The sequence below is a fragment of the Apostichopus japonicus genome, chromosome 1 (genome assembly GCF_037975245.1).
Source record: "Apostichopus japonicus isolate 1M-3 chromosome 1, ASM3797524v1, whole genome shotgun sequence".
Lineage (NCBI taxonomy): Eukaryota > Metazoa > Echinodermata > Holothuroidea > Aspidochirotida > Stichopodidae > Apostichopus > Apostichopus japonicus.
Window position 1 is genome coordinate 9,534,535 of NC_092561.1, and position 13,356 is coordinate 9,547,890.

Below are 13,356 nucleotides of genomic sequence, written 5' to 3' on the forward strand. Positions count from 1 at the left end.
GGCATAAGTGAAACATTGAAGGGGAAAAAAATTGAACCAATTTTTGTAACATTTCCCTGCTATTTTGCTGGATGCAAAGGAGAATGTGATCAACAAGTTGGTGAGTTTGATAAATCAGCAAATTAAAACAAGTCCAGGAGCTTAGGAGGTTCTGTGGTGACTTGATTCAGGATTTCAAGATTGTATATGGTTTTGACAATTTATCCTTCACTGACTTTTTCATGATTGCTAATAGTAGTCATGTACCAGAGTCATTGTCTTAAACTCCGAAAGTCACAAAGTAGGATTAATATTCGGCATAACTTATAGGGTTGTGAATGAGTGGAACGGTTTGCCTGCGAAAGTTGTACTTGCAAGTAATGTGAATGGGTTTAAGAATGCTTTGGACAAGCACTTTAAGTATTGTAATCAGGTCTGAGTGTTTGTGTCGTCGGTTTTTTTTTCTCTCTCCTGTAGGGTCCTTCTTGATCCTTTTTTTCTACTAAACTAAACTGAACTAAAAAGGAGGGGATGTGGGCCTGGGGTCATTGAATCCTACCCCAGAGAAAAGTATCAATGGAATCCATCTCCCCACCCCCCTCCCACCCCAGCCATCTCAGTCAAAGAGAGATATCTGTGTCATTGTCACCTTAAGTTTAAATCTTGATGGTTCAATCCTTCCTGTTGAGATTTCAATAAACTAGAGTAACATGTTTTCATGTACCCCCCTGACCTCTCTCCTACCCCCACCCTGTCTTTGCCTTTGAGTACTGTGGGATTTGTGTCAAGTGCGGGGCAAAAGTACAGCCTGGAACGATCTCATGATCGACAGAGCCAGGGTTACCTCTGACAGATATAACTGCTCAAGTGAATGATGTAAAGCCATCCTCCCTCTCCAACCCCTCCAGCAAATGAACAAACAAACGCAGTCATACATTGTTCATTTACCTCCATCAAAGTGTAAAAGATTATTGCCTTTAGCAGACATTCAGAAAATGTCAAACAACTTGCTGCTGGTCATATCCTTTTTGTTTTCCTTATGTTTATTTTACTTTTCTTGAGAGAGCTCTGTCATTCAATTAACAACAAAAAAAGTTCTGTTTTAGGGGTCATGTGATGACATTCAACCATGTCTGTATTTTTGTTCAAAATATGCTTTCTCAAGTGTTTTTTTTTTCTTTTAAATCAAATTTTTAAGTACTTTTGAAGGTTTAGCAGCTTCAGACTTTCCAGACTAGAAAGTTCTTGTTTTACAGACACAGCTAAAAAAAAGTAAAAATGAAAAATAACAAGGAAACAGAAATACATCAAAACCATCTTCTTTAATGTTTAGGAAGTGGTGGTGGAGGTGGGGGGGGGGGGGGGTTGGCTGGGGCATGGGTTGTTCAGTCAATTATCAATGGACAATTCTCTCCATTCCTATTCTCCTAACCAGTGAGTTAATAGCCTGACCCTTGACATTCTATGTTTGGCTTGTTATTAATTATTAATTTTGCCCAAGAGCATTGAAATTTAAGCATTTAGATAAACCCTATAAACAAGGCCATGACATTTCACATACTATAAAAAAAAAAGCAGAAATAAAAATAACTTTTTTATGCCCTGTTTGGTCTTTAGCTGTATATTTCTATACTTTCGACCAGTTGCCCATCCAACTGAGAGGTCAGGGTTTAAATTGTGAGGGGCCTATTATTTGAAGGGATCCTGTTGTGGGGTTAATACACAGCTGCCTATATAGTGAATTACAGCTGTATGGATAGTTGCTGGCCATTCTCTTTTAACATCGGTCGACTGTTTATTTTGCTGAAATATTATGTGCACACTTTCATTCAAATTAAAGGTAGAAGAATCATTTTAAAACCAAAAACAGAATTGATGATCAAATTTGAGAGAGAATATTTTGATTTGATTTGATTTATTTGATTTTCCACAGATGATAAATACATAATAAATATATACATATTACAACCTGAGTCAAGGGCATTTCCTGTTTGCATACACTGTACCTAACTTTATTCAGTATCACAGAGATCAATTGAAAGAACAAATTATGGAATCATATTCACAGAGGAAAATATGAATATTTTTGCAAAACAGTTGCATCATTCTGTATGAAATTCTCACTACAGAGAACAACATTGACAGTAAAACCTTGCAACAGATATCACATTTCAAGGATAAATCAACAGAGAGTTTATACTTAGGGAAGGTATAGCCTTTGCAGAACATTTGCTGTTATGACATGACAGATCACTTAATGTGATGCTCTAGCTCCCTCAAGGAATCCAGCTGGGAGCTGCTTATCCAAGTAGCAGCTCCCTGAATCCAGGGTTCAAGCCTGTCAAAAGACGTTACATTCATTCCATCACATCTGAGTTGATAGACACAAGACATCATCTGAGGTGGGGTTTTCAACTAACAGTGTGGAATATTGTTCTCTTTCAGATGAGGGTTACATTTTTTTCTGGTACTGGAATATCCCTTTCATACTAATCCCATTTCAAGGGTAATCTCACAGAGAGGGAGAGATAAACATATATATATCACATAGTTTTACATTGGAGTTGCCAGGTCTTCAGAATCTTAGTATAATGCCTTCACAAAGAAACTTATTAAAGCTTGGCCATGTACCACTAACTGTGATACATCTAACACATGAATGGTCTGCTCTGACTATTAAATGTATACAACTATTATTGGTATCGTTCCATTTCTCTACTACGGATGCCCTAACGTTCCTTCTTTTCCATTTCTCCGGCAGTATCGACAGCAGCTCCATAAGCAGTGGTGGACTGAGCGACACCATCAATGAAATCAGCACTGACGACAACGTCACCGGCTCCTCCTCAAGGAACTCCTTCGAGTCCGCCAAGAACTTGGAGATCTTCTCCGATAACATCCAGTTTGAAGATTACGAGCTGGACGGGCTGGGAAAGAACGATGGCTATGTGAGTGACAGTAAGGTCAAGGTACCCCGGTACCTGAAAACAGGCAATTCCTACGTGCAATCGAGGCGTATGTCCTCCAACGACACCAGGCTACTGAACGATAGCGATCCAATGAACAAGGTCGAGTTACCCAAGGGGGGCGGCGGCGGCGCATCGGGTAGAAATGCCCCGCCACCCCCCAACTGGCAGAGAAGCCTGGATAGGTTGGCAGCCCGCCAGAGGCAGAGAGCCAACCTGGGCTTGGTGAGAACAGACAGATTGCAAGATGGCAAGGAACAGCTAGACGGCAAAGGGCTGCCTCTCAGGGGTAAAGCGACCACACCCACGGGGAGGATGCAGGGCGGGTTCGGGTACCGCAAACCCGCCGGGTACTCGAGTAAATCGGGACTGTCGCCGGCGGGACTAGCCGCTCAGAAATCCATCAAGGACACGATTGACAAATTAAGTTCCAAATCGAGTAAATCCGAAGCGGGTAAGAAGACGTCACCTTCTGGGCTGTCCAAGAAGACCAGTCCGGGTAGCGGTTCTCAGTCCAGACTCAAAGCCAACCTGGGAAAGTCTCCACCGTCTAGTGTATGGTTAAAACAGAACGGTGCCGCGGAGGGTAAGACGAGAGTGTCCGGGGGAGGATCGAAACCGGGGAGCAGGAAGACCTCCCCGATTAAGATGGGAGTCTCCCAGAATGCATCGGGAATCGCCGAAAAGAGCGATCAGAGCCGAGACCCGAATTCACTGAAAGGTCTGTTCGCTAGGAAAGGTAGTGACCAGAGCAGGATGTTGAAAAAGGACACCATCATATCTAACCCTCTGGCGATGGATAAGGGACACGGTACCCCCGGTTCCATGAGCGAGACGGACACGTCGTCCCTCAGCAAACATAGAACTTCGACGGCCGAAGGTTACGGCCGGTTGCAGCTGGACGAGTCCCGTTTCAGCGGCTACGTCAGTGACAGTTATACGACCAGCAAGGGTCTCGGTGGGTACACCCCCATGGGATTCCGGCACGACAGGTACCGCACCGGCGGGGGCGGTGGGGGCCATTCCTTCCTCAAGAAAGGTCCCGAGAGCGCCAGCATGGAGTCCCTGGAATCTAACACATCCAGTGCATACTCGGTCGCCAGTCACGCAGCCAGCGAGATGGTCGGACCTACCTACGGGTCCGGTCTGTCCTCCAGCATCTCGAGAAGCACCAGCCTGCGGTCGTCTCTCTCGGACAGGACCTACAAGCCCCCTCTGTCGCTCCTGGAGAAGAGCGCCGGTCAGGTAGATTGGCTGAACGGGTCCTACAGTCAACGTGGCAGCGACAGGTCATCGGTGCAGCTGTCGCCTACGGAGTCGACCACGTCCCACCCTCCGATGAACTTCTTCCCTATGGCCAGTATGGGAACGCAAGGGTGAGTTTTTGTCTTTCCTCCCTCACAGATGATATTAGATAGCTGGAACTTTTGTGAAAAGGGACTGATTATTACTAGGCGAAGACTATAAACGATCATTACAAATTTATGTGGCAAATATCTCGTTTAAACTTGGCTCTTATGTTAACAATAGCCACCGAGAGTCTTGAATATATTTTTCTGAAAATGTTGAAAAACTGGTGCACTTGAGGCATGTATGACCTTGTTCTAACCTTTTCTTTTGTGTTTTTATTATTTTTTTAAATTATTTTCTTTTCTTACAGAACTCAACCACCGAACCTCAGTCGTCATCTGCGCAATGGATCTCTTTCAATGGATGAGAGACAGAGGGCAGCACTCAGCATATGTGCTCTACTCAACGAAGGAAACGAGGAGTTACACGGATCCACCATGTCATTGCAGTCAGCTCCTTCATTCTACAACTCGGTGAGTATAGCGGAAACAACATTTTGTGGAGGTCAAATGTCATTTGGGGTCATCAGGGGTCAAATTGTGAAAACCTTGTAAACACGATATCTCAACGAAGGAAATCATGGGCAGACCTCTAATTTAGTGTGTAGAAGTACCACATCGAGTTAAAGAAGCCGAATGTTTTTGGTGGCGGTCAATGGTCATTTGGGGTCATCAGAGATCAAATCATGAAACCCTTGTAAACACTCACTAGACATTACAGATTCATGAAGAAAACTACTCAAATTACATCATCGAAACCACAATGCATTTTGGCATTCTGGTTTCTTGTTTACCCGGTCTATTTCGTATCACAAAGCACAAAGCCATGCTTGCTAACACAACAGCCTGTGATCCTGATACAACTTTGAGATTGGAGATTAAGGGAGGGGGGTTGGGGAGAGGTGGGGAGGCAGGGGGTAGACCATTGTTTAGTGGGGGCAAAATGACCACCTGTGTTAGCATCATCTTTAAATAATTGCTGGGAAAATTATTGTGAGGTCTTGTCTCCTGTTCCCCTCCCCTCCCCCTCCTCACCCCTCCCATTGTTGTGACACAGAAAGCAAAGATCCATAGCAGTACTATTTTGTATTTTATTTTTTAGCAGCACAGAACTTACAATTTTCAGTATTCCATGGGAAGCAAAAGTTCTTAAACTTATATAAAACTGCTTGCTATTAAAATTTGAACAATATTTAACAGACTCACTGAAACAGTCAGAAGTACTGAAACTGGCAGTTTGTCAAAGATTTCACTGTCTAGTAATGTGAATTGAGGTTTGCCTGAAAAGGTCATCAGTAGTAAACTGTTTTCAAAAATGTGTACCTTCTTGGGAGTTTTGACCCTCCCAATTACTCCCAGACCTGAGGAGTGTTACAAATAGAGAGTCAGATGTCTCGGTGAGTGGAAACAAAAATTGCTTTTAAGGATTCCAGTCCTGTTTGACACTGGTTGTTGTTAAAAATTGCTCAAAAACTGATCAGTTTAGGTTAAATTAGAATCCATATTTTCTAACAAACAACTTATAGACTGACACTATCACTGAGAAAGCATATAAAAAACATTTCTTGGATGTTAACATATTGTGTGAAATGAGTCTATTTATGCTAGGTAGATATTTTTGTCTTATCTAGAAAAAAGATCAATGCTGAAAGATATTTTGATGTTTATTAATATTTTTTCCATTTTTCTTTACCCCTCAGATGACCCCCACTGCTTTCCCTACGGGTAGACCAGGGGAGAGATCCGCTGCGGAGATTGAACGCCTGAAGCGGGACCTCGAGAGGGAACAGGACCGGGTGAGCACCTTATCCAGGGACCTCTCTGCAAACGTGAGTAAAAACTTGTCGGTTAGATACAGGCGGGCTCGGATTACAGCAAAATATTTGCAAACAGAAAAAAGGGAAGGAATGAAGATGTTAGACCTGAGGATATAACTTGTAATAGTATCTGTAAAACATGTGGAGGTACATCACCTGTAACATGGCATGTCTGGATATGTGATAATGATTCACCAGGAAGAGGAAGAGGAGGTGGAGGAGGGTGTTTAGTCTGGAAGAGACCCCCCCTATCAAATACCTGGGAGCCTTGTTCCTTTTAACCTTACTGTATAACAGAAGATAAGAGGTGATAAAATCCTCTGCTTGGTCCTTCTTAAGGAGGGAATATCCTGCCTGGTATGTGAGGAATGATGAAATTGTTGTGAGAGCTTGCTGTGATGGGAGAGGATGGGGGGTGGGCATGGAAATAGGGGGGAGGAGAGCAGGGCAGGGTTATGCCTTCTCTCTCTCTAAGACTGTCTTGTATCTTGAAAGTAGTGCCTTGCTTTTGGCGTAGATCAATTTTCTCTTTCATTCGCTACCGTACAAAATCTCCTAAATGTACATTCCGTTAGGGTGAACTATTCTGAGTTTCTTTACAACGGATGATGAAAAACCCTTCAAACTGTCATATAGCTTCTGATTTTGACTTTCTATCTGTGACTGAAAGTTGATATTATTAGGTGTCCAGGGGAAGAAGTTTCAGAATCCAATTGAAATGCTAATTACACGCTTTTTTACATGCTTTTTGAAGTTCGTTTAGGAAGCTGCATTAAGTTTGAAGAATTCTAAATCAACATTTTTTTTGGGGGGGGGGGGTATAAATCACAGTCAAGCAAATATCTCAGACTTTTAGCATCCCATTGCACAGATAATTGGTGGGGGGGGGGGGGGGGATGCGGAGAAGCAATATGTAAGATTGTAATACAGGATGGCAGACATTCCTTTGACTTCACCATGAAAGCTGAAGTAAAAATAGGATCAAGGACCATTCTATTTCAAGTCAATTTGAACCTTTTGTGTTGTCCCCCTCTCCCTTCCCCTAGATTGAATTGTCATACCCTTTTCCCAAACAGCACAGGGCCCCCCTGACACAGGGGCCTGGGGGATCAAACTCCCCACAATCTTCATAGCAACGATTTTTACAAGTGCCCTTTACCACCACTCTACATATTGGGCTTACTCCTAACCACTTGTTCCCCGTCCCTCTCCCCCATCTCAAACCTGTATCCAGGGTCCTCCACCCTGCTAGGGACTCACAGTGTCCACGTTTGCAGAATATAATGGAGAAAAGCCTCTCACCTTCTTTTCAGTTCTTTCTGTTTAATGTCTTTTCGGTTTGATGGTGCTCGAAAACAGCAGACCGAGAGGCGTATAACTCTACCTAGATCTGTCTGTCTCTTTGCAGTTCTCGCATAATATCTATATTTAAATATGTATTCTATTGATCTTACAATTCCAGACCAGTAGTACAGCTTCCCTGTAAAAATACCCCCAGGGTTGCCTCTTGAACCTTTAATCGAGGTACTGTCAGTGGGAAATAATCTTGTCGGAAATGTGACATCCACTTGTCACCAATTATCAACTCAAGATCCATCAAGATGGTGGACCGGTTGTTATGCCAGAGGATCTGGGGGTTTTTTTCTGTTTTTTTTTTGGCCAGAAGAAGATGAAAACTTCTTTTGTTTAAAGTATAACAGCAAGCTGATGTTATGGTGCTCATTGCTGATTATTTAGGGTGTTAACTCTCTGCCAGCACCACCACCCCCACCACAACCTAAATTTTCCTTCAATTCCCTCCACATGTAAATATAAATGTATGCCTCCTGTAGTACGATGTGTGTGTTTTTCTTACCCTCGTAATTCCGTCACAATTTGTTAAGAATAGTTATTGGTATCTAGCGCCCTCATTTCTGTTCACATCTGTTCACACATACCCTGTGTTAAATATATAGAGGGTGCTCTTCAATAACACTAACTCCAACAGAGTGATTACGCAGAGAATCAGAGGTTGTAAGGAAGGGGGTAGAATCTATGTTGAGCATTGATATTTATAACAAAAGGAACCAAACATGGCAACTGTATGGTTACATTTGACTGTTAAATCAAATCATAAAGAGGAAAAAGTAACCCTAAACCATGCCAAACTAGTTTGGTTCAATGCATGTAAAAAGCACCTTGGATTCTCTGAAAGACTTAGAACCTTTTTCCTTTTTTTTTAAAGGAAGTTATATATAGGGATATATTCATTATGTTCAAGCTATCAGATCAAGGCGTTTCTCCTGTATAAATATTTCTCACAGAGCTTCAAGTGCCGGAAGAGAGGTTTCCATGGTTACAAAAGAAATCAGCAAATATTATCAGGTTAGACTTTGGAAGTTGTTTAGCTTGTTCTTACGTGTGCAATCTTCTCTCTTAATTGGACTCCCCGTAGTGCAGACTCGTTGGAGAAGCAAATGTTTGGGCGATGAGAATCACGTACATACGGCCATCTTTCTCACTCTGTTTGCCTGTCAGGTTTTGAAGAGATTGATTTCCTGGTTTAGGAGAAAGAATACAGTGTTGTTTGTTCTCCTGTTTTAATCTTAGCAATTCTCTGTTTCACAACATTTGGATGAAGCTTTGCGAAACACACCAGCTGCGTGTAGGAGCGCACGTCCTGTTTGCGTCACACTCTGATCCTAACAGGTGAAAGTCCAACAAGTACATCAGCACTCTGCATTCATAATTAAGAGAAGGTGGTGTACGTGTGTGTTTGTTTTTTTCTGTTCGTCATTTTAAAGCAGCTTTCCCTATCAATACTTGATCCACATATCAGATCGTTATAGCTCCACAGGACTGGTCGCTTTTAATACAACAAACATAAAATTGTCAAAGTTTCCGATTTGCTTCATCCATGAAAAGTCTATGAAATAATCTGTCAGGGTGACAAAATTTCTAGAATGGAAGAGAATAATTATGAGGATAGTCTAGAGAGAAAGTTGACTTTGAAAATAATAAAAGAAGTATACACATATACTGTACTATGCCCCCTGGTGACCTTCCATGCAATTCCTACATTTGCATATTCAATCGATAGTTAGTATCGAAAGTTGAAATTATCACAGTCTGTAACACAAGTGAAAACTTGTAGCCAACTGCTTCGACGTCATAGTAGCATCACGGAGAGGAAAATGTCTTATTTTACTTATTTTTGCACTTTTGACATTTTGACCTTGGATTGGACAGGGTCCCCGAGTTTGCTTTTAGTAGATGTAGAAAAAAGAAATAAAAAATGTTGGGAGAACTTCTTCATTGAAACAGTTGCAATCTTATTTTGAGTAGTTCTTTGAAGCTTGCTCAAATTTGGAATGGTTCTGATAATTTTACGTATTTTCACAACAACAAGATCTCTGTATATATTCTTTTCTGAAAAGAAATAAGACATCAAATTTTAAATTTGATATAAGTGATAAACCTTGGTGGCATTGTGTCTTTCTTCTTGCCATAATCTCGTTAGAGGATCATCAAAACCCACTTGGCACAACAGGTTTTATTGATCTGCTGTTTGTCAGATTACTTGCTCTTTTTCACCTTTGTCACCCCCTGACGAATAATGGACTAATCCTGTGTGTGCCAACTCTGAACCAATAGTTGGTGAAGTTGCCTGCCTTTGATGTATGAAAGTCTCTAGGAACAAAGGTTGTAGGATCGGTTCATTTCGTGAGTAGGTGTGACAGTCATTTGTTTAACGTCAATAATTTGGGTATCACAGCTGAGAAAGAGGCCCTTTGTCAGGTTATTAGTATAAAACCAATATTTGCTTTCTACTCCCCAGTACAAATGTAGGTAGTTGGTAGTGACCTTTGGGAGTATTTGTGGTCATAGAAACTGTCCACAGAACTGACTGGACTGTGCATTGTTAGTGTGGATTTAATTTAGTGTGGTAGCAATCTTACATGTAGAGTAATATATATATATATAATATATAGATGTATATATGTTCATATTTATAGATATATAAATTTATTACATGGAATTGTTCATCGGTGCCTGAAATTAGATCATAGATTACGGAAAACATCTTGGCCTGTTTTGATGTGAGAACACACCCCCTCTCCGTATGCCACAGTATCTCTCGAAAGGGAGAGATCATCGTGGAGAATAAATCTGTTAAGAGAATTAATTGCCTCAATTAGCGTGAGTGGAAACATTGAGTTAGCAGAAGTCGAACATTCACTGAATTGGAAGGAATTTATCGATCAAATTTCTCCAAGGTACTAACTCGCGTCTTGTTCATTCTGTCTCGTAGTGTTTACAGAAGAAAGACCAAAGGTCGCCCTTTTCTGGATTTTTTAATTTTTTATTTCTTTTAGTGCTGGTGCGGGTGATACCTTAATCGCATTTATCAAGTCATGTGAGTGTCGGTCTCTGACGCTATGCATTCTGTTACCGAGATTAGAACGAACAACAGCAAAAGTCGTCCATATTTCTCTGAGTTTTCGTTGACAGACGTACGTTGGATTGATTTTGAGGATAAAATATACGAAGAAGAAATTGGATTGTTCGGGGAAAAAAATTAAATTGTCTAGCGCAGTCCAGTTTCTAGTACAATTGGATGTGACAATTTAAGAGAAAGTTGACATCTTGTGTTGACAGTTGATGTAGGATTTTTGGAAAGTATGTTTCGCCATGAGGGATTGGTAGTTTTTTGGGTTATTCTACATATTTTTGATTAAATTTTTCATTTATGATTGAACTTGAACTACAGTGACCCCATGTCACAAAACATGATGGATATTGTGATCTCTAGAATTGGAAGTTCTATGTAGTGATAAATTTAGAAGTTGTTTCAGGTTTTACATTTGTTTATCCAATCAGGAGGGGGTTTCAAATTTACATTTGTTATCAAATCTGAGTGGAAGAATATCCTGAACTTGGAGAGAATACGGATTCAAATGTAGTTCCATGATCCTTCCAGAGAACAAATCATCTGGAAATTCGACATTTGTCGTGTGAGGATTTGACAAGCGATAAATACTGGATTAAAAAATGTAACAAGATTTAGAAATTGGAAATAAGATGTGTCACATTTAGCTTGTATGGTGAAGAGGCGGTGATAGGACATGAAATCAAAAGATAAAATATTAGAAATACCAAGAAACAAAAAACTTTTGCTTACATTTGAGTTCATGTCCATTATTCAGTAACATTGTAGAGAGAGAGCTAGAATTTTAATACTTGTAATTGCTGACTGTTTTCTCGAGAAAAATTTGATGGTACGGCTTCCTGGGTGATGCAGAGGATTTTACTGTGATCGTTCCTGTCACTCATACTATTTTGAAATATAGTTTGGAAAATATAACTTCCACTTTTCTCTTGGACTGGTCAAGAAAAGCTTAAGAGTGTAGCAAAGGAAAAGCAAGACATTTCTATCCTGTGTAATATGAAATCTGCTTGTTAAGTTGTTTTGTACTTAGCCAACTATCTAAAAGTAGAAAACTATATTGAACATTTGTAATTCGGGTCAACCAAATACTACAAATTAAGTTGGGCTTTGATATAGTTCAGTTGAGTCATGACATAGTTCCATTGAGTCGTGACGTAGTTCAGTTGAGTTATGACGTAGTCCAGTTGACTTGTGACAGTTCAGTTGAGTCGTGACATAGTTCAGTCGAGTCGTGACATGATTCAGTTCAGTTGAAGTTGAGTTGAAATACGGACACATTGAAAATGGATTGGAAGTTGCATTACTCCTGTTCTACTATACCAGAAGATGTGGTTTGTAACTTTGATTCTTTGGAAAGAAGGAAGAGATATTCCTGTCCCGTGTCGTACGAGGTAGGTCCACCTCAACAAAAAAAAACAAAATATAGAATTTGGAAATGCATTTGAATATCTATTGTAAGCTTAATTGATGATTATTGTGGAACATCTTTAACCTTTGGTGTGGGGAGGGAGAGATGGTGGGGAAAGAGGTGATGGTGGGGGAGGGGAGGGGATGATGATGTAGACAAAGCTTGATATTTGACAAAACTGAAACTTTGCTTTCAGCTTGGCAAGCTTTATAAAAGAATGTGATTAAAATTGCAAAATATGACTACAATTGTAATTAGATGGTGTAATGTTTACAGCAAAATAGTTCTCAAATCATTTAGGCTTGTTTGCCCCCCTTTTGTCAGAGAATAATTAGGGAATCCTCCAAGATCAGTGGAACAACAGCATTGTGATAAATATCATTTTATTGAGTTTTTATGACATGTGTCTGGTCTAAACATCCCATGCTTTTCATCTACAGTAATTCAACTCAAAGAAATTCTACTGGCGATTTGTGAGCAATTTGTCAGTGAGCTATATCAGAATGGTCATAAATAGACTTTGACCTGGTAAAGAAAGAAAACCCCTCTGGACAAATTTGTTTACATTTTATAAATAATATCTCTCTAGTATCCATAGAAATCATAACAAGGATTAATAGCTGTCGCATTTGAAAAAAGCCGGTCAATATCGGCCCATCCATGCGGTAATCTGCTACTTCCTAATAACTTATAGAAACTCAAATTAGCAAATTTATATCTTCTTCTTATCGGTTGGGGAGAGGGAGGGTGGGGGGTGTGGGGTTTGTGGATATCAGCTACATAACAAATTGCAAGATCCTTCCTTAATTATACTAAATTTAATTGTATTAAATGGGAGGAAAAAAGTAATCAGCTCATAGGTATAATAGGGTCCTAATATGTCACCCTTGCTCACCCACCCGCACCCCCCTACCCTCTCTCTCTTCGAAGAAATAAACTAAAGCTACTCATGGTTTGTGTTATATAACGTATCACTTGCCTTCGCCGTACCGTAGGTTTTCGGAATTGAGTAGTCCGATTTAAAAAATGCCTTCGGTTCTTTTAACTTTAAGATGGAGACTACCCCGCAGTATATTTAGTCTGATGAATAGATGAAGACAATCCAGCAGTGACATTTATCCCTATACCTAATTATGTGTCTTTGATTATATTATGATGGCAACACTTCCAAAACGTTAAGAAAACCACCACAGTTTTGCTCAATTTAGCATGATTTTTATAAATCTATTGTTACTACTGTAGTACCCAATATTCAGTTGCAGTTTATGATCTCAATTGTCTAGAGAAATACTTCCACCGGGCTAGATAACTTTCAATTCACAGCGCGTACTCCCTCACCTCGTATAACCGTATTGAATACCTCGCTCTAGCATCTGGCAATTGTTTGTGTGTGTGTATGGCCATCTCC

The 13,356-nt window shown here is 40.4% G+C and overlaps 2 protein-coding genes across 16 annotated transcripts in view; both read left to right on the top strand.

Annotated features, from left to right (window-relative positions):
- LOC139966802 (neuron navigator 2-like) overlaps positions 1–13,356 on the top strand; it is a 312,370-nt gene that overhangs the window by 240,176 nt on the left and 58,838 nt on the right. For all 15 annotated transcript variants that reach the window (XM_071970227.1, XM_071970208.1, XM_071970193.1 and 12 more), the window contains 3 exons: positions 2,741–4,321; positions 4,606–4,768; positions 5,995–6,123. In XM_071970227.1, the coding sequence (XP_071826328.1) occupies positions 2,741–4,321; positions 4,606–4,768; positions 5,995–6,123 (1,873 nt within the window). The remainder of the gene's footprint in view (positions 1–2,740; positions 4,322–4,605; positions 4,769–5,994; positions 6,124–13,356) is intronic.
- The window catches only part of LOC139966892 (ras-related protein Rab-21-like), a 178,118-nt gene that overhangs the window by 42,629 nt on the left and 122,133 nt on the right, over positions 1–13,356 (top strand). The gene's annotated exons all lie outside the window — the stretch shown is intronic.